Source organism: Lissotriton helveticus, chromosome 1_1 (genome assembly GCF_964261635.1).
Source record: "Lissotriton helveticus chromosome 1_1, aLisHel1.1, whole genome shotgun sequence".
In the NCBI taxonomy this organism is placed as follows: Eukaryota; Metazoa; Chordata; class Amphibia; order Caudata; family Salamandridae; genus Lissotriton; species Lissotriton helveticus.
Genome location: NC_136057.1, coordinates 326,154,224 through 326,173,840, shown reverse-complemented (window position 1 = coordinate 326,173,840; position 19,617 = coordinate 326,154,224). Strand labels below are relative to the sequence as shown.

General features: G+C 44.7%; 1 protein-coding gene across 1 annotated transcript in view; it reads left to right on the top strand.

Moving 5' to 3' along the window:
• The window catches only part of AGK (acylglycerol kinase), a 338,473-nt gene that overhangs the window by 215,119 nt on the left and 103,737 nt on the right, over nt 1–19,617 (top strand). The window contains exon 11 of the mRNA XM_078671853.1: nt 6,700–6,847. Within this exon, the coding sequence (XP_078527979.1) occupies nt 6,700–6,847 (148 nt within the window). The remainder of the gene's footprint in view (nt 1–6,699; nt 6,848–19,617) is intronic.

Here is a 19,617-nt window from a genome sequence, read left to right as displayed (position 1 = left end):
TTACATGAATCATTCTAATCAGTAAGTCTGCAGAAGTAGGATAGGGTTGAGCCCCATTAATTTATATTTTTCTTAAGTCCACGCAGGTCCATGCAGGCCACGTGAAGATTAATTACTGCTTCAGAGCAGCCTGGAAAATAACTGTTACATGAATCATTCTAATCAGTAGTCTGCCGTAGAAGCTGTAGCCTACCTCCTAAATTTGCAAGTATGGATCTAAACCATACGGCTCTAAATGGATTTTAGAAGTCACTGAGCTAAGTTTACCAAAGACGGCATTGTTTCTAGTATACATTTCTCGAGTCTATCAAGGACACCTAGCCTGTACTATTGCATCAGTTTTCCCCAATTCAAAGATGGCTTTTTTTTAAAGAGTTTTATATAGCGCGAACTAGACCCGAACCGAATCAGGTATCAGAACGCTTTACATAGCACCAGTTACGTTACTTGAGGACACACTTTCATTTTAGGCACGGGGAGATTAAGTGATTTGCCTAGAATCACAGGAGGTTTTTGGCGTCGTTACCCAGATCCCCAGGTCCGAGGTCGAGCGCCTTAGCCGTTAGGCCAACCCCTCTCCCCGCTTAGTGTGATGTGAATGCCGGAAATGCAAAGGCAAATTTCAGACATCCATCCCTAAAAGCAAACCGTTTAATATTTGATCTAATTAAATGAACCAGACATTTGCAAAGCTAGTTATACACAAAACCATACAGAATAAGAAACAGATCCATGAAGAACTAAGATCTAAATACAAGATATTGATGCGTGCATGCCATAGTTTCGAATCTGACATAAGATTTTAATAAACAGCGAAGTGTAAATAATTACCCAAAAGGACAAAGAAAACTCTGAAAGGCATCTGATTATTGTTGAGTCCTAGATGTTGCTGACTAAGGTTTAAACGCCAGTCTTAACTTTAGTGGCCATGACTTGAACAATGTTTTAACCAAGTAGGACATCATGGGTTACTCCATACCAGGACTCGAAATCAGCTATGCAGCCTCTTGATGTTGCCTTTCCCTAAGGTAAGACACTTATCTCTGTGGAGGCTGTATTTGACATAGCAGTGGCGACAGTGGTTTAGGTTTTTAGGTCGAGGGACCGTCGTTTCTCACTGCGAAGCAGTGAGGGGCGGAGTCCCGAAGAATTAATGTTTTGGAGTTAGGGGCTTGGAACCCGCCTCTCTCCTCCATTGGCTGGCTTCCTAAACAGAGGCCAGCCATTTGAGGAGAAGGGCGTCACTCCTGCCAAGCCCCGTCTCTTTCGGATTCGGGGGCGTGTTTTTTTAGGTTCTTTCTACCTGTGACATCACCCGTCACTCAAACCTAAAAACACACGCCCCCGAATGCGAAAATTACCATGCTTTCTCCAAGGCATTTCTGCTTTGCCTCGGAGAAAGACGGTGGTGGTTTACAAAGCTGCTCTGCTCGTCCCCCCTTCCCTCCGCCCTCAGCTCTCCTTCGTCCTGCTCTGGCCCCCCCCCCCTTCCCTCCGCCTGCAGCTCCTTCGTTCTGCTCTGCCCCCCTTCCCTCCGCCTGCAGCTCCTTCGTCCTGCTCTGCCCCCCTTCCCTCCGCCTGCAGCTCCTTCGTCCTGCTCTGCCCCCTCTCTCTCCGCCCGCAGCTCCTTCGTCCTGCCTGCCCCCCCCCCCTTCCCTCCCCCCGCAGCTCCTTCGTCCTGCTCTGGCCCCCCCTTCCCTCCGCCCGCAGCTCTCCTTCGTCCCACTCTGCCTCCAGCTAGGGGGCAGGGGAGGCGGTGTAGGCTGGGTGAGTGTAAGGTGGAGTGTCACAGGTATTGTGTAGTAGGCTGGCTGAGTTTACAGTCTTAGATTGATACTCCGCAGGCGGTGAGCTGGTTTACTCCTGGGTTTCAGTGTATCAAGGTGTTTTATATTTTGCCTACAAGTAAAATGCTTCTCACCATGAGCGCATTTCCTCAATGTTTGGGTTTAAGAAATATGTTGGCACATTCTATTATTATTTTCATTCGCTGCTCCCACGCACGCACCAGCTGCTGGAAAAAAACAAGGTGGTATGCGAGAGGAGTCTGTACATATTAAAAACACAGTAGTACGTTCCTGAAAGACAATAGGCAGCTTCAGTTGTGGACACTAAATGGGGAGAAAAGGTCCAGGTCGTGGCATGCACCTCGGAGGACTTCCGAGTCCGGGTGTGCTCCTGTGGGTGGTGGTGTCCTGCGCCTAGCACGCACTAGTATCCCTAGAGGCGGAGGCGCTACTCTTTGCCCTATTACTTGTTCATCCCAATGGGCCTCCCTTGTAATGGCAAACAAGAAACGCCATCTTCTCGAAGGGTGTAATGGAATCCCGGTCTGCTTAATTAAAGGAGCGTTTCCGCTTCCATAAAACCGCGCTTAATTGCAAAGCAGCTCGTGCTCCACCAGAGGTGACAAAAGCCCCAAATGTACCTTTGCTCGTGTTATTCAAGGAGCAGCTCCTACCAGTCAATCCGAACAAATGGCACAATGAACCTTTTCTACTGCCCCCCTCAGCCCCCCCATACTACCCCGAGATGCCCTCGCCCCCCCATACTACCCCGAGATGCCCTCGCCCCCCCATACTACCCCGAGATGCCCTCGCCCCCCCCATACTACCCCGAGATGTGTCGCAATTTAGTACCAGAAATTAGCAACTTTGGTGATTTCGTTTGTAGAAGAATCTTATTACACAAGGCGTGTTTCTATTTGCGAATGAAAGAGGTAACATGTCTTATCAGTGTTAGATTATATACAGCTAGCTGTTCTGTTCTTTGGTGAATGCTTGTTTTAGTAGCCGTTCAGCCGGCTCATTATTGGCATATTTTATCTTAACGAACCAACTCGACCTCAGCAATGAGGGCGAAGCTTTGCAACAGGGGTGATAAAAGCGGGCGGGAAAGGGTTAAAGGGGCTTTGATGAAAAGCCGAGCTCCCAGAATGCATCATCGGTATGTGGCGGGGGGGGGGGTGAGTAAAAGTATGGTGGGGCAGAGTCATTTGTTCTTAGAAAGACCGGTTCCACTGACCCCTCACAGATAGGACAAGGGCCTGTTTATTCTCTCATTGTTTGGCCAACTCGGACCGAGTGTGACGGACTCCGCCCCAGCCCCACTGACCTGCATGGGACAGTATAGGCGCTGGCAGTAGGGGTGCGAAGACTGCCGCCGACCCCCAGGATTGCTATGCTGCAGTTCAGGACAAGAATGAGCAGGCAAGAGGGCTTTACAGTTTGATGTGATCTTGTGCGTTTGCAAGGCATTCAAGGTCAGGGGTCAAAAGGCTTCTGGAAAAGAGATATTGCTGTTAACTTTTCGTTCTGTGACTGCAAAGAGAGGATTTTGTAAAGTGACCTATGTGGGGTCAGGGAGTGTGAAAGAAAGGGTAGGTAGTAGGTTGGGATTTCTTTTCTAACACCCAGCAACATTTGAACAGCTGGAAATAAACTGTTCACATAATTAAAAATATGTCCGTATGAAGGAAAGCGCACAGGAGGCACGTTTTTAATTCTAAAGTGTGACGGAAACACCGTTTCTGATAGGTGCGAAAATGAGAAATATTCCCTGAAATTTGATAAACGTATAGATATTTCAGTAAAGCTGTATGTTGTGCAAAGTTATTGGGCATTTCAAAGCAAATGTGCAGTTTGTACATTCAGTGCGCTTCCACGCCATGCACAAGTGATATATGTGCAAATGTATGCTCTAAAATGCACCCACGGCTCATACCACACACTTACCACTCTGCTGCTGCAAGGGTCCTCCAGGGCCCAGCCAACACTCCCCCCCCCCCCCCCCCCCCACCACAAACCACAGGAAGCAGACCCTGCCCCTCCACCCCTGGCTCCTCAGGGCCCGGCCAAAACCCAGAAGCCTACGCATAACCATAGACAGCAGCAGCCCCTGCCCCCCTTCCCACCATAAACCATAGGTAGCAGCTCCTGCCCCTCCGCCACACCCCTGGCTCCTAAGGATCCGGCCAAAACCTGACATGCCACCGCACAGACAAATAACCTAAGCGCCGCTTGGTCCGCAGACTGTCATGACTGCTGTCCCATTACTCATCTCTCTGCACAAGCCCACCACGGTCACTGCTGCAGACCCCCCTCCCCCCCCCCACCACCACCACCCTACCCCCACGCGACAGCCCCACTCAAGAGGACCGTGCGGGCGGGGCAGCTGCTTCAGTTGGGGTGAGCCTGGAGCCAGTCACCTCCACGATCTCTTAAAGGGACCTTTGTCCGCAAACCAGCCGTGCCACGCATCGCTTGTCTTGTAAAGGGAGCTCTTTCTGAACACAGACCTACCAAGGAAGCTATGCTGTTGTTTTATTATAGCGCAGGCTTCACCCCTCCGAGTTTCACACCGTTGTACAAGATTTACTAATTACACATGTAAAACAACACAGAGAAACATGTCCAGAAAACGAGATAACGGGAAGGAGTTAGTGGAACAACTTCTCGGTGGTGCATAGAGCGTCTGAAACAAAAGGGCATTGCCAGCATTTGGTGCAAAAACTCCAGAAATGCACTCGCTGATCTTTAAAGCGGGAGCAGACAAAGCACAGCACGGAGACGATTTGAGGGGTAAAAGCAGCACAGCTAGCAGCAACGAACAATCGCACAGAAAGTCAAGAAAAAGCCCCATATTCAGAGTTAGCGAGAATGAAGGTGCTCTGGATCGCACTTGATAAATAAGTATACCGCAGGGTCCGTTATGCGATTAATAACACTTATGACAAGTTTATGGGGTATAACATGCTGATTTTAGTGCTTACTGCACCAAAATCGTAATGTGCGCTCAATACTTTATACTTTTACCCTGTTACACTCCGGCAGGTTTAACCTCACAAAATTTAAAGAAGGGGGGATATTTAACACACCCAGTGATTACTAGGATGAGTAAATAACACTCAACTCATAATTCCGACCACTACGCAAACACGAGTTTTCGCAGCGCTTGGAAAATAAAGGTGGCTAGTAAGCATTTTAAAGTATACAGCTTCACTGCCCTCATGAGGAAGTCTTCATTTCACCATTCACGTGAGTGTGTGTGTGGGGCCCTGTGTGGGTGTGTGTGTGTGTGGGAGGCTCGTTCTGTGTGTGTGTGTGGGGGGACTCTATGTGTGTGTGTGTGTGTGTGTGTGTGTGTGTGTGTTTGGGGAGGGCACTCTGTGCGTGTGTGTGTGCGCGCGCGTGTGTGTGCGTGTGTGTGTGTGTGTGGAGGGCACTCTGTGTGTGTGTGTGTGTGTGTGTGTGTGTGTGTGTGTGTGTGTGGGGGGGGGGGCTCTGTGTGTGTGTGAGGGGCTCTCTGTGTGTGTGTGTGTGTGTGTGTGTGTGTGTGTGGTGGGGGCTCTCTGCAGTGCAGTCTCAGAGCATGGGTCTCTCTGCTCACAACTGCAGTGCAGCCACAGAGCATGGGTCACCCTTGGCATTGTAAATGACAATGCAATTTATTTAACGATTAAGCTATTGGCAATGTAAATGACAATGCCATTTATTTACGATTTAAAAAAAAAATGTCATGAGCAATGCCAATAGCTCTACCTTTAATAATGCCGAGACCATTGCATTGTAAATGCTTGTTTTACATGGAAGCATCATTTGGGTACTTGTTGCCCACTACATCTATCTGCAGCTTTAGGCACAATGACCCTTTTTGACATTTTTGGAAACTTGTTAATGTAAATCCAGAATTGCAAATCCATCCTGGGTGGGTCTTGGACAGAAACTAACCAAACAAATAGACAAATGCAGATGACTTCTCGAGAAGGTAGTTGTACACTGGAAGGATTTAGAGCAAACCAAGAGGAAAGACTTGCGTTGGTACAAGGATAAGACAAAAACACCCAGAGCCCACAAACCAGATTTTTTGGATGGAGATAGAGGATATCTGTTCTCTGGGTATGTTTGAAATGGGTGTGGCAGGGAGAGAAGTGCCTCTAGATGCACAGTTTCATCCAGCTTGAGGAGAGTTGTATGTTTGAATAATTCGTAGAAGTTCTAAAACCACACCCACCACTAATACTTTGTGAAATCAACTTTTATCCAACTTGAAGTGTGCATTTCTTTCCAAATATGCTTCCTGCTTCTCTAAGTATAGGCTTCCCGCTAATTAGTCAGCATATTTAGGCAAATGCTAGGTATTAAATAATGTGTTTTACCTTGTTTTTTCTCTTTTGTCTACTGATGGGAAAGCTCTGGCATTGCTTCAAGGAACTTTAAAGGGTTTATAACTGAAAGAGGTGCAAGGGAAGCAACAATGACATTGTAAAGTTAAATAAGAGTAAGACAGTCTGAGTTTGAGAAACAGTGCAAACTAAAGACCTGTAAAAAATGATGATCTTTGAGTAGTTTCTAGAAATTGATAACAATAACGTTTTAAGCAGAGAGGAAAAATAGAGCAGCCTCCTTAAGGAAGACCTCTGAAAATCAAATAATCTGCCTCTAAACCTTTTGTATCTTGCCAGGTGAACTGAAAGGCAGTTTTTGGTAACAGACCTAAAGCATTTTGCTGCCTTAAATGTGATTATTTGTTTTACTGCCACCCAGTGAAACAGTTCGATATGTCAGTCTAGGAGCATGATGTATCAAAAGGCACCCTAAAGAAAGGGATCCCCTGTCTGCTTAGCAGGAGGGAAATCTGTGAATTACTTTGTGTCTATTTGTTCGGATACAATGTCATGAACTTCCCTTATCTGTGTAGGAATGGCCTCAGAAGCACCCTGCATCACTGAAGTACTTGGGTCCAACAGAACGGCCCCCAGAGGAGCCAGAGGTGAGACCTCAAAGACCTTCCCTGTACAGAAGAATTTGTCGACGTCTCTCTCTCTACTGGAATCCTCCCAAGGAAGGTAGGCAAACCCCTATAAGACTACCCACATTTTCATTTCCTCCTCCCATCTGTTACCATTTCTATGATTTACAGAAATTGGCATTACTTAAAGACATGTAAGTAAACAAATCGCATGCTAAAAATCATTGAAAATGGCAGTGTAGTTAGTTCTCAACTTCTAGAATATGGAAGGCATGCCAGGAAAAAATGAAGGGTGAAGAAACATGTACACTCAAATCACAGGATGTTTAACTTCATCTTTATTACCCAAAAAATGATGTGTCTGGCAATCTCTGGTGCTTTTGGAAGCTGGAAACTGAAAACTGACCCCTAAGCAAAAGTTACAACATAAATATTTGCTTGGTGGCCTTCTGTGGATAGAGTCAATAGCTAACATTCCCTTCACCTGCGGAATCCAATCCCACTCGTCTCTAAGACTGATCAGCAACAGAACCCACAAAGTAATTCCTCTTAATCTGAATTAACATTTATTCTTCTTATTTAATAAGAGAAAATCGTTTGACACAAATTACATTGAATCATATTGCAAAAAAGTCATAATGTACAATTTATCACAAATGGTTCACAAGATCTCCGACTCCATGTAGTCTTTCAACTGCATGATTCTTGTTAATAATAGTTCATAAGAAAACTGTGCATGTACAGCCAACCCGTTTTTCGGGGTAAGACCACCGCTTCCTCAGGGCTCTAAAATTGTCAGTTGTACATCATTAGTAAACAGCAATTAGAAGATCAACTGTGTCATCCCCTGTTGGATCTTCAGTTATTCCGTACTTTTGTGCTTTGAAAATTCAGAAACCAGGGATGATTATTTTTGAAGACTTAGCATACACCTATAAATGTGACTGGGTTTATTAGAATTTGTAGTGACTGGGAGCACATTCTTAGTGCCATGGTGTTGAATGAATAGATGTTGATATGACTAAATTTGGAGAATTGTCAGGAGCCGACCACAAGCTTTCGGGGCAGCGAACACCACCACCAGCCTGCCGCTACACTTGGGGACCTCATGCTGTGGTTCTCCCCTGCCGCAGTTGTCCATTACATCGAGAGGACGCCGCGGGGGGACTACAGCTCCCAGGCTGCTCGGCGCTCACTTCCGCCTGCCAGCGCGCCCGGAGGCGCTTGAAAAGGAACAGGCTCCCTCCGCGTCGCGGGACGTGCACGGGACTAGCCGGGCTAAGCCCGGGCAAAGGGTGGGCCGTCTGTGGCCGTCCGGGGCCGAAGGAGGCCGGGCAGGGCCACCCCCCCCTGGACTTCCTTATCAGTTCGATTCACTGTATATATTATACGCCACTAATTAGTAATAGGCGTCTTCATTTTAGTCGTTTGAATCAATCATCTGTATATGAGTAGCACTGTGTTTTTATATTGAGAAGGTTTAGTTTTATTTGGAGGTGTGTGGTATTTACTATCTGATTGTTCCATCACCTAAATATACCTACACTTACTGCGGAATAATGGGGAAGAATACTCCCATTCAATCACTCTCTAATGGGAAACAAAGGGTAGTTCCTAATCCCCCCCTTACCTAGTTTGACAGTAATAGATCGAATGTTACAAAAGACCATTGGGGTGGTCGCTTCCGCAATTGAAAGTACAGAAAGACGTTTCTCACTTTCATCTGGTACTCTTCCGCCTCCACTCAACACAAATATATCAATGCTAACTACTAATTGCCAGGATTCCATATTAGCTCCATCCTTTGTTGCTCTGCCTGGGGTCCATCCTATTATCCCAACAAATGAGCTATCTCTTGGGGTGCCCCTTGATGATACTGATTTTTTGCCTACGACACCGAGGCTATCTGTGACCCTGACAATATTCACCAGTAATCAGATAGGTGATCTTATTCCTCTAAATGAGGATATATTAGATAAGGAGGGACAAGGTACTTCTGGGAGTCCAATTTCCGTCCTAGACATTAATGATAGCCCCTGTGTGAGGTGTAGAGGGCAGAAGGCTAGACGTAAGCAAAAACATATCACTAGGGAAAGGCAACCCACTAGGAGTAGCAAAAGGAACACCAATAATAAACAAAAAAATGATGTTGAAAAGTTAAATCGGAGTAGAGTAAGTGAGGAGAATAATCAAATTGAAACTGTACCTCCACCAACTACTGTTAGGGACTCAATAAAAGAGGACGCTTTTTGGGTAAGAATGGAAACTCCCTTAATGACTTTCCTAGAACCTATCAACCTAAAGGTTAAGAATATAGAAACGAGGCTGGCCAGTATTGAGGGAAAGCTTGACAAGAAGCAGAGATCAATTGAGGAAAACGTAACTGTTAAATTACCTCAACTTAGTGCTACTTCCTCAAATGTAAATCCTAAAACTAGCACAACGGTCTTAGTAACTCATATTCCAGCTCCAGCTAAAGTTACTAATCCCAATCCAAAGCCTACTGGCCGACCAGAGCATAAAAATTCAAGAGGGGATATTGTATCTAATACCAACGGGCCATCTGCCTCAACCTTAGTAGCTTCTAATGCATCTTCTTATGTACCACCTCATCAAAATCGAAGAGCAGAGGATAAATTTGAGACAAGAGTAATTCCAAACCTACTCGATTTAAATTTGCCCCCAGAGGCAACACCATATACTGTGGTTTTAGCAAATGTCCCACCATTACCCCCCAACGCTTCTGAACACTGGTCGACCCTAAGAAATAAATCTCTTTATTTCTTATCTTCCAGGATTGGACTTAAAAATCACCTGTTCGATGAGTTCAAAATGGCTAGAAGAGTGAGATGGGTAGGCACCTCCAATAAAATTCTGAGGGGTGACTGTGTAGTTCTATCGTTCCGGTCCCCACAATTGGTCCATATTCTGCTCGAGAGAGTAGCCACAGGGATACTTGATTCACATTCTGTTAATATTCTTCCCCTTGGTTATTTTTATTCCCCGCCTCGACCAATTAGGTGTCTTGCTCCCCCCTGCCCACCTTTGAACCTGGAAGAACCATGGGGTAGAAGATATGGTATTCCAACATTTAATTATTATGATCCTCTTAGCGGTCTGGAAAATAATGATTGACTACAGCTAGATACCACTTCTTTTAGTGTGCCAGATATAGAGTTAGATCCTACTCTCTACTCCTGTAAAAGAGAAAATATAGGAGCAACTGGGGAGAAATTATTATGTCCAGTTCCAGCTATATCTGAGGATCTAGAACTTGCGGGGGATATTCTGATAGGGGGGGGAATGATCAAATGGTCCCCTTCTTACAAACTGACCCCACCATTGTGACTCCTGCTCTCCCGTCCATCCCCCTGAAAGACACATCGGTGTTTAAAATCTCATCATGGAATATCGCTGGTATTAGATCTAAAATCACTAATCCAATTTGGTGGGATTTTATTCAAACACAAGACTTGCTATGCTTCCAAGGAACCTGGAGTCTTGAACCTGTACAACTGAATGGTTATAGGACTTTTCATACTCCGGCCCTTGCTGTTTTGCATGGAAGAGCAAAGGGTGGTTTGAGTGTTTATTTGTCCAACAAGATAGATCTTGTAAGAGTTATTGAACCTGTCACCGATATTTACTTTCAGCTATTAGTACTTGTTTTGGTCTGTGATATTCTAATTGCTATTGCCAATCTATATAACAATATTCCTTCTGGTGATGTATTTACTGTTTTAAGTAAATTGAGCAAAGCATTGTTTAAACAGGAAAATATTTTTAAGCATAAATTGATGATAATTATGCTTGGGGATTTCAACTGTAACTTGTGTGATGTAACCCAGGATAATAGGTGTGACCTAGTACAGGATGACGGTGAAGGTCGGCTACATTTTAATCACTCCTCTTTAGGGGAACAGTTTAATAGTTTGCTACCTAAATTCGATCTGGGGTTTGCAAACGAACTGTGTATTTTACCCTCTGTTTCATCTTCAACATTTAATGGTAGGGGTTGCTCTACAATTATAGACTATGTTACTGTTTCCAACAAATATGCAGCTAGAATTCACTCTTTTAATGTCGCTGATATAGCACTGAGCGATCACTTTCCGCTCTGTGTGGCCGTCCTGCTATCTACTACATCCACTCTGATAAATGAAAAAGTAAGTGACAGTCTGGACATGAATTTAGCTATTGGTAGTGTTAACGGATATACGCTAAAATGGGCCATGGTGAATGGGACAGAGACAACTAAATTAGTGGTTGATAAATGCTTTTCAGAAATAATGACGTGCTTAAGGGCAGACTCACCCCCTGAAATTCTTCTTGTATCCTTCCTTTCAATCTCGAATGAAATTAAGGCTTCCCTCACGAGGCAAGTTCAGAATCAAAAAAAGGAGGGAGGCTGGTTTGACTCCAAGTGTAGTAGGGCTTATGCGCTCCTAAAGAAGGAGCTGCATAAAAAACCCAGATGTGCTGGGGAGGTTAGTAGATGTAGGGAGGAATACAAAACAGCAATTAAAGACATGAAGAATATTCTGAGGAATGAAGCTTGGGAAGCTCTTTATTCTGCTTCTATGAGGAATGATAGTGCGAGTTTTTGGAAACTTGTCAGAACTCCCTTCCTAAGGGAAGAGACTGGCCCGAAAATAGAAATTGCAATTCCTGAAGCGGATTGGGTCAAGCACTTCTCGAGAGTATATAAGGGTGAGGGACAAGTAGGATCTGTGACGCCTGTTTTTGATTATCCCCCTCTAGAAATCTACACTTTACTCTCGAGGAGGTTGAAAAAGCTCCGTGTAAAAGCCAATGCGGTAGGGCACCTGGCCCAGACGGTGTCCCCATAGATATATTTAAGACCACTTCTTCTCTGTGGGTACCCCTTCTGGTCCAGGTGCTTAACGCTAGTTGTCTTACAGATTTTCTGCCCACTTGGGTGGAATCTAATAGTTCCTATTTATAAAAAGGGGAATAGACACGACCCGGGCTGTTACAGACCCATTTCCCTTTTGAATTCTTTTACTAAAATCGCAGGCAGAGTAATCTTGGATCGGCTTTTGGAGTGGGCAGAGGAAAACTCTGTTCTTTCTGACCTTCAGTATGGCTTCCATTCTGGCCTGGGGACAGTGGAACAGGGATTGAATCTTTTAATGCTGGTCGGGAAATACACGAGGGCAAAACAGTGTAACTTGTTTTTGACCTTCGTTGATCTCTCAGCCGCTTTTGATTGTGTGGTCCATTCTAAGCTGTGGATATTATAAGAACAACTTGGGGTTGAAGATAATATTATTTATTATCTTAAACGTTTTTATAGCGACGCCTCAGCCGAGTTCGCTTTGGCCTAAAGGGAGAACGCACTGAAACAATTCCAAATAGGAGTGGGGTCAGGCAGGGCTGTGTCCTGGCCCCTTTCCTTTTTAATCTGTATATAAATGGATTGGAAGAAGCTCTGTGCAAAGATAGTTTGGATCCCCCATTTGTTGGTGGTCGTCCAATCCCAGCGCTTTTGTACGCGGACGACGCTGTACTTATGTCGCGTACTCAAGTGGGTTTACAGTGTGTGGTTGACAGCTTCTCCCGTTTTATGAATGAGCTGGGCCTTAAAGTCAATACATCAAAAACATTCGTTATGTATTGTGGCAGGCAGTGTAAACCTAAGAGGCCTATATCTATAGCAGGACAGAAGCTTGAATTTGCCAAACAGTTTTCTTACCTTGGGATACTTTTCTCTCAGAATGAAATGTGGTCACAAGCTGTGTTAGCAAAAAAACTTGAGCTGACCCGATCGACTGCTGCTCTCAAAATCTTTTCAAATAAGTTAGGGATTAGACCACCTGTAGACTTAATTAAAATTTACCAAGCTAAGTGTGTGGCTGGTGCTACATATGGTGGTGGGGTTTGGGGTTTTGCAAACCCCGCTCCCATTCAGACGGCTGAAAATTATTTTTTAAAGTATATCCTGCCGCTGCCTAAAACCTCTTCTAATTATAATTGCCATGCAGAACTGGGTGTTGTTTACATACCCGACTTAATTAAACTAGAACCCGTGCTATTATGGCACAGGCTCTGGACGCAAGATGCGACACACCTAAACAGAGATGTTCTGACAGACATTTTAAAATTAGAGGGAGCCAAACGGATACCATGGGTGAACTATGTTCATAACTTTTTAAAAGATATTGGGAGAGAGGATTATTTTTTGAATCCCACTAATGTTTCAGCTATCTCACGGAAAGATTTGAAGAAGCAGGGCCTAGCTTTTCTAGACTCTCAAAGAATTGCAATGGAGGTCATAAAACCATCTGTCCTGCAGCACCAAATGGTTTTAACGACTTTTAAAATTCAGCCCTATCTAATCTAAGTATCTAACAATTATGAGCGTTTTTTACTTTCACGCTTTAGATTTGGTATTTTTCACAGATTAGTTCGTTTTCCTATGAGTAATAATTGGACGCATGATTTACCTCCTTGCCCCTGTGACAATATCTCTCCCCAGAGTACTACCCATGTTTTTCTTTTCTGTAAATTTTATGACGTAATAAGAAAGAATGTTTTATTACCATTTTTAAGAGAATTAGGACACCGTCAGTGCCGTGTGGCTATGCTTAATATTCAATGTCGTGACAATCACTTATGTGTAGCAACAGCGACACTGTATCTAAAAAATGTGATTTGCAATAGGAAAGGTATGAGTATGACCATTCAAATGCACTTTGAATCCTATAGTTCTCTTGAGTTTGAATCCCTTGAAACTAATGAATTCCTGTATTATAACTATGTATTTTTTAATATTGTAATGAAATGTGCTTCTTTTTATCTGTACTTTTATGATTGCTTCTAACAATCGAATAAAGATATTTGATACTGATACTGACTAAATTTTACAATGTGTGTGTGGAGTGAACGGTAGCCAGTGATGAGCAGATCTCAACAGAAATCTTACTGGGGATGACACAGTTGACCATCTAGTTGCTGGTTAGTAATGCTGATGTACTATCAAAGACAATTTTAGTGCATTTCTAAAGCGGTTCAACTTGGTAGGCAGACTGCATATTCCAGAACCGGGTTGCTTCAACACAGAACAGAGATATATCCTTAAGAATCTTCTTAGTCTAAAATGATCTCAGTAGTCCAGCTTCTGCCAACCTCTGCGGTCCTATTTGAACTATATAGGTACGCAAGTTGTCTGCTGCAAATGATAGGTCTGTTTGTCAGTGGTATGATGAGCAGTGTGCAGGAATGTAAAATCTGCTCTCCTGGCAACCAGTAAACCCTTCTCAGGGCTGATGTTGCGTCCCCCCCTCCCATTTCACTGTTTCACAATGGGCTGTTTTAAAGGTATTAGAGTTTTTGGAGACTAAAGCAGAGAAAATACACTTGACACCACTAGAAGTGTTATGGTAGATAGGATAGAACCAAAAGTCTTCTGTTTTTGACAACTTTTCAATCTGCAGCGTGGTACACAATGCAATATCAAGAACCACCACCACCATGTTCTTCGCTATGGTAACTTGCTTGAGCTAAAGTCCCATTGTTTTTCTTCAGCATGCTATATTTCCATATATCTAGATCTGCATCACAAGATGCTAATCTTTTTTTTTTCTTCAGATTGTTTTATAAAAAGGTGTTTTAACCCATCCAATGTTTGATCTGTTGGAGGGATACAGTGTAAGATGTTGCTGTGGTAACCTTGTTGGGCTTGGGTTCAAATACGATCTAAGTTTAAGCTCTGCAGAGTCGGTTAGAAACTGTGTGTGATATTCAGTAGAGGTTGAACCCAACTGGTTATACCTCCACTAAATTCGCCTTGCAACTCCTTTACAGAATTTACTTGATATCAGACTAGGGCTGACACTTATAATCATCAAAGCAGATAATTGTTGATGGGTGGCCGGGTAGTTGACAGCGTTGATGCCCACCAAGACGGAATTAGTCCATGGTCCGACACCACCAGCTTCTTACAACTTATTCTGCCCCTTTACTAAATATATCAAGATTTAATTGCTGTTTTCTGTCCACCAGATAGATCATTTCTCAGATTCTACATATGGCTAGTTTGTTTCGACACTTTGGTGACTTGTTTCCCCTCAGTTAAATCACACTCTAACCTTGGCTAAGGAAGTGGTAAAGCATAGATAGGAAGACTGGTGTAAATACTGACATTTTCTAGTTGGATTTCTCATTCCCCACTCTATGTGCACGTTTGGATTCTGCTCTTGTGGTATAAATGTGCAGCATTTTAGCACCTCTTTAGTGTGTCCTGCAACTAGGCGTAGTTTTACACGTAACAGTATGGCTTAGTGGTAACAGGGTGAAATGTAAGTGGTATTGAGTGGATTTTAGAATCTAGATATGACTTTTTGCACTAACAATCGGAGGCTGCATAATACCATTTTGTCTATGGGTGCAATCAGGGCACTCTGATTCTTCAGTATGGAAATTGATGTTGCCTTCGTGCAACTTATTAAACCCAGTAAATAGCCACATTGAAATTGTCACTTATAAAGGGACTATATGAGTAGTCATGCCCATATATGTAAAGCTATTAAAAGTCTTGCCGCCCCAAACCCACTGCTTTAGCTTCACCAGCTTCTTGGTTACCACAGCAAGAGTAGAGGTCATATCCCTGGTGCTCTCCAACTCTGTGGTAGCTGGAGGGTAACTTGTGGTCCAGTTAGCCTTTTAAGCTCAATTAACAAGTGTCATTGAGTTTGTCAGTAATATTGAATAACATTGCTACTAGAGTGCGGTAAGGTAACAAGTGCCACGTAAGACAAACAATGTTTTGCAGACATTTAGGTTAAATGAAGTTATACAACAGAGCGGACCAATAAATTATGCTAGAATTGCTTAGAAAGCTCACTTGTGCTGCAAACTGACTGAGAGCTGCCGGTGACCCACATTTGATTCTCAGCAATGATGTGACCATTCCAAGGGACATTTCCGGGACGAGTGGACTAAGTAACTCACAGGAGCCCAGTAAGAACATTAACTAGTGGCGCTAACTTAGTAGATAAATTGGCTGGGAAAGAGTAGCTACTCATAAGATAACTTGGGGAGTTAAGGTACCTGTGGTGATGTATGTATCCAATAAGCATCAATTTAATATTTTTGCAGTATACCCCAGGTGATTAATGAAGTTGCTGCATAGAATTGTGTATAATCCGCTGTTAACTTGTTTGAATTTTCAAAATAGCTGAGAGTTATGGAGTACTGTGTGCAACATGCAGTTCACGGATTTCTATTCTAGTAAGGTAACTCAGTGGATTGAAGCAATGGAGGCGGATATCCTGTTGTAACCTATAGGTCACAAGTTCTTGTCCAGGTGAAATAGTGCACTGTTAAGCACCTACAAGGTAAAAGTTGACATTTTTGCAGGTTTCAACTTAAACAGTAGGCGTTCTAAATTAGTTTAATTGATTTGGGTACTAATGTAATTATTGCCTGCTATTAAGTGCCAAAATTCAGTTCTCCAGTATTAGGGTGTCTTTCATAGATTCACATGCTTGAATATTCCCCGTCGTCGGAGTGGGAGTCCCACGGTAAATAAGATAGCAATAATATACTAATAATATGTATATATAAAACATTAGAAAAACAGGCAGTAAATGCCTAGACATAATTCCTCATAGGAATACATGAATAGAGAAAAAACACTTGTAGCCTATTCCTGTCATTATGTTGGTCCAAACTGTAGCCAATCAGGCGCCAGCAGCCCTCCAGAACCTTCTCCTCAGAGCTCAGCACCTCAGATTTTCTACTGCACGTCGTGTGTAAGGGAGTCTACCTGAGCTCTGCTCAGTTTCTTCAGGTTTTCCTGTAATTTTCAGAATGTCTACAAAGAAATCTCTCTTCAGACCTTGCTCTTCTTGTGGAAAGCTGCGTCTTTATTCAGAAGATCCACACAGTAAGTGTATTTACTGTCTTTACCCCGACCATGATGTGGGAAAGTGTAAGTTCTGTAGAACTTTCTCCACAAAAACTCTAAAGGACAGGGAAGGCCGTCTTCTGTTATGGCTTCAGAGACTTAAGGACAAAGATGGGGTGCTTTCTGTTGCCGAAAGTTTAACATCTGGTCGTTCCCAAGCAGTGTCAAAACGTAGTAGTGTGCAGGAGTTGCCCTCACCTTTCATCAAGAGGAAGAAGATGTCCCTCTCTTTGGCCCCTGCGGTGTCCTCACCATTACCTACTATGTCCACGCCCACGAGACCTGGCTCTCAGGCATCTACTGCATCTTCTGCTCATGTTTTTGTGAAGAAACATGCTTCTGCGTCGATGGGAGCGTCGACAGTCGTTCCGACGACGAAATCTGCCGTCTCCGGATCGTCGACGACGTTTGCTTCTGGATCGCCGACGACCGTCTCGTCGACGTTTTCGTTGTCGACTAAGGTAACACTGAGTTTCAAGACTGTACCATCTGTCATTCCGATTGCATCGTCGTCGACGAAGAAGCCTCCCCCGTCGACGATGACTTAGATCACATTCGTCGACGGCCCCGTCGACGAAAAAGAAGTCATCTTCGTCGTCGACTTTGACGAAGGCAGCGTCGACGCCATTACCGTCGACGGCGGTACCGTGGACCATACCAGATTCTGCCAGTGTGGCTCCATCGGCAACTTCTTCAACGTTTGCCTCTCTGCCATTGTTGCCGTTGCCGTCCACTGGATCTGCCGATGTGGAATCTATTCACCGACGCCGCAAGGTGCCTGTGGACCAGATATCCATCACCAGTGATCCACAGCCTCCCTCGCCCTTGTTTGCCACAGACTCGGAGCAGGACTCAGAAGAAGATGTGCACGAGTCTTTTAGAGCAGCACGTAGTCCTTCTGATTTGGTCATCAAGTGCCGAGATTACAGTAACGATGATGAGGACCAATATTTCCAACATGAAACTACACCGGTTCAAGTTCCTACGGCGACGTTACCCTTGTCGCTCATCTCTAATCTCCAACATATGTTGGACGACTACAATAGATGTTTTCCGTCATCTCCATAAGTGCCTGCAGCCCCTTCCATTGTGCCGCCTGTTACTGTGCCGGCTCCGGCTCCTCTGGCACCTCTGCCTACTTCTGCTCCTCAAGTTCAAACATCTGTGCGGATACACACGACTGTGTATGCTGATGAAGAGGATGAAGGTTCTCCAGTCCGCGAAGATGGTGAGGTTCGAGATGATGATGATGCGGATATGGCGGAGTGGGATAACTACCAAGTTCAAACACCGTCCCCATCTTCGGTCACACCAGGGGATTCTCCTCCTGTAGATATTGCAAGTTTCCATCAGCTGATGGATAGGGCGGCCCAACGCTTCAAGTTGCCGAGAGTCCAAAGAGAGGAGGATTGTTTTCTCTGATTTTAAAAATCAGCCATTCAAACAGGTTCATACTGTACCCAATATTGACTTCATCTGGGCTGAAGGAGTGAAATTGATGCAGACCCCAAATACACTTCCGGCTCAGATGCCCAGGTTAGAAAAGAAATACAAAGCACCGGTCGGCACTCCAGCGTGCCTCCTTGGACATCCAAAACCCGATTCAGTGGTTACACAAGCAGCTCAGCGTCGGTCGCGGAATCCTGCTTCTGCTGTTACTGCCCCACCAGATCGCGAAGGTCGTCTCATGGATGCTATAGGCCGCAAGTTTTCCACGATGGCTTCCACCACTGTGAGAGCGGCCAATGCTTTGGCCATTTTGGGGCGTTACGACCGCCAGATGTGGGCAGACATGACAGCTTATGTGGCCTTGATCCTGGATGCTTCAAAGGTGGAAGCCTTGCAACATCTCCAAGAAGGAGAGAGAACATCGGAGGAGATAATTGATTGTGCCGTTGACATCGCCTGTACTGGTTTCCGGCAACTCGCTGGAGCGGCTGTTCTACGCAGGCAGAGTTGGTTGCGTTCTACATCTTTCCGACAAGAGGTGCAGGCAAAGATCCTGGATATGCCGTATGACGGCGAGTCTTTGTTTGGGGCTCATGTTGATGAAGTGTTGCAATCCATCAAAAAAGACACTGACACTGCTCGCTCTCTAAGAACTTTGCAGTTTCGGAAACAGCCCTTTCGGGGTGCACGTGGACGCGGCACCTCGTCTACTTTTCGAGGAGGAAACAATCAATACTGTTCCTACAACCAAGGCAACCAACGCTATTCTAACACCCAGCAGCAGTCTTCCCGACAGCAGACTATAAAAACCTACAGAGGGAGAGCTTCTTACAGAGGATCTGCTCCCAATCTACAATGACTTGCCTTTGCCCCAACAAGTTGGAGGTCGAATCTCCCTGTTCTGTTCTCGAAGGTCCTCCATCACCTCGGACGGTTGGGTTCTGGACATCGTAGAGAAAAGCCATGCTCTGGAGTTCATCAAACTTTCTCTGCCCACTCCACCTTCCGGCCCGCCACCATCACACATCAGGGAACTATTACATTAAGTTCGCCTTATGATACGGAAAGGTGCCGTCAAAGTGGTACCCAAGTCTCAAAGGGGGAAAGGATTTTATTCCCGTTTTTTCCTTGTCGTAAAGAAGACGCTGGATTGGCGACTGATATTGGATTTACGAGCACTCAACAAATATCTCAAGTGCCAATCCTTCCGCATGTTAACGCTGGTAGAGATCTTGCGACTGCTCTCAATGGGAGATTTCATGGCAACTATCGACCTCCAGGACGCCTACTTGAATGTCCCTATTCACCCGCGACATCAGAAGTATTTACGCTTCCGCGTGGGACGGAGGGATTTCCAATTCAGAGTACTACCTTTCGGCCTCCGTTCAGCCCCTCGTGTCTTTACGAAGGTGTTGGCTCCTGTGGTAGCTTATCTACGTCTTCAGGGGGTACAGATTTTTCCTTACCTGGACGACTGTCTGCTGAAA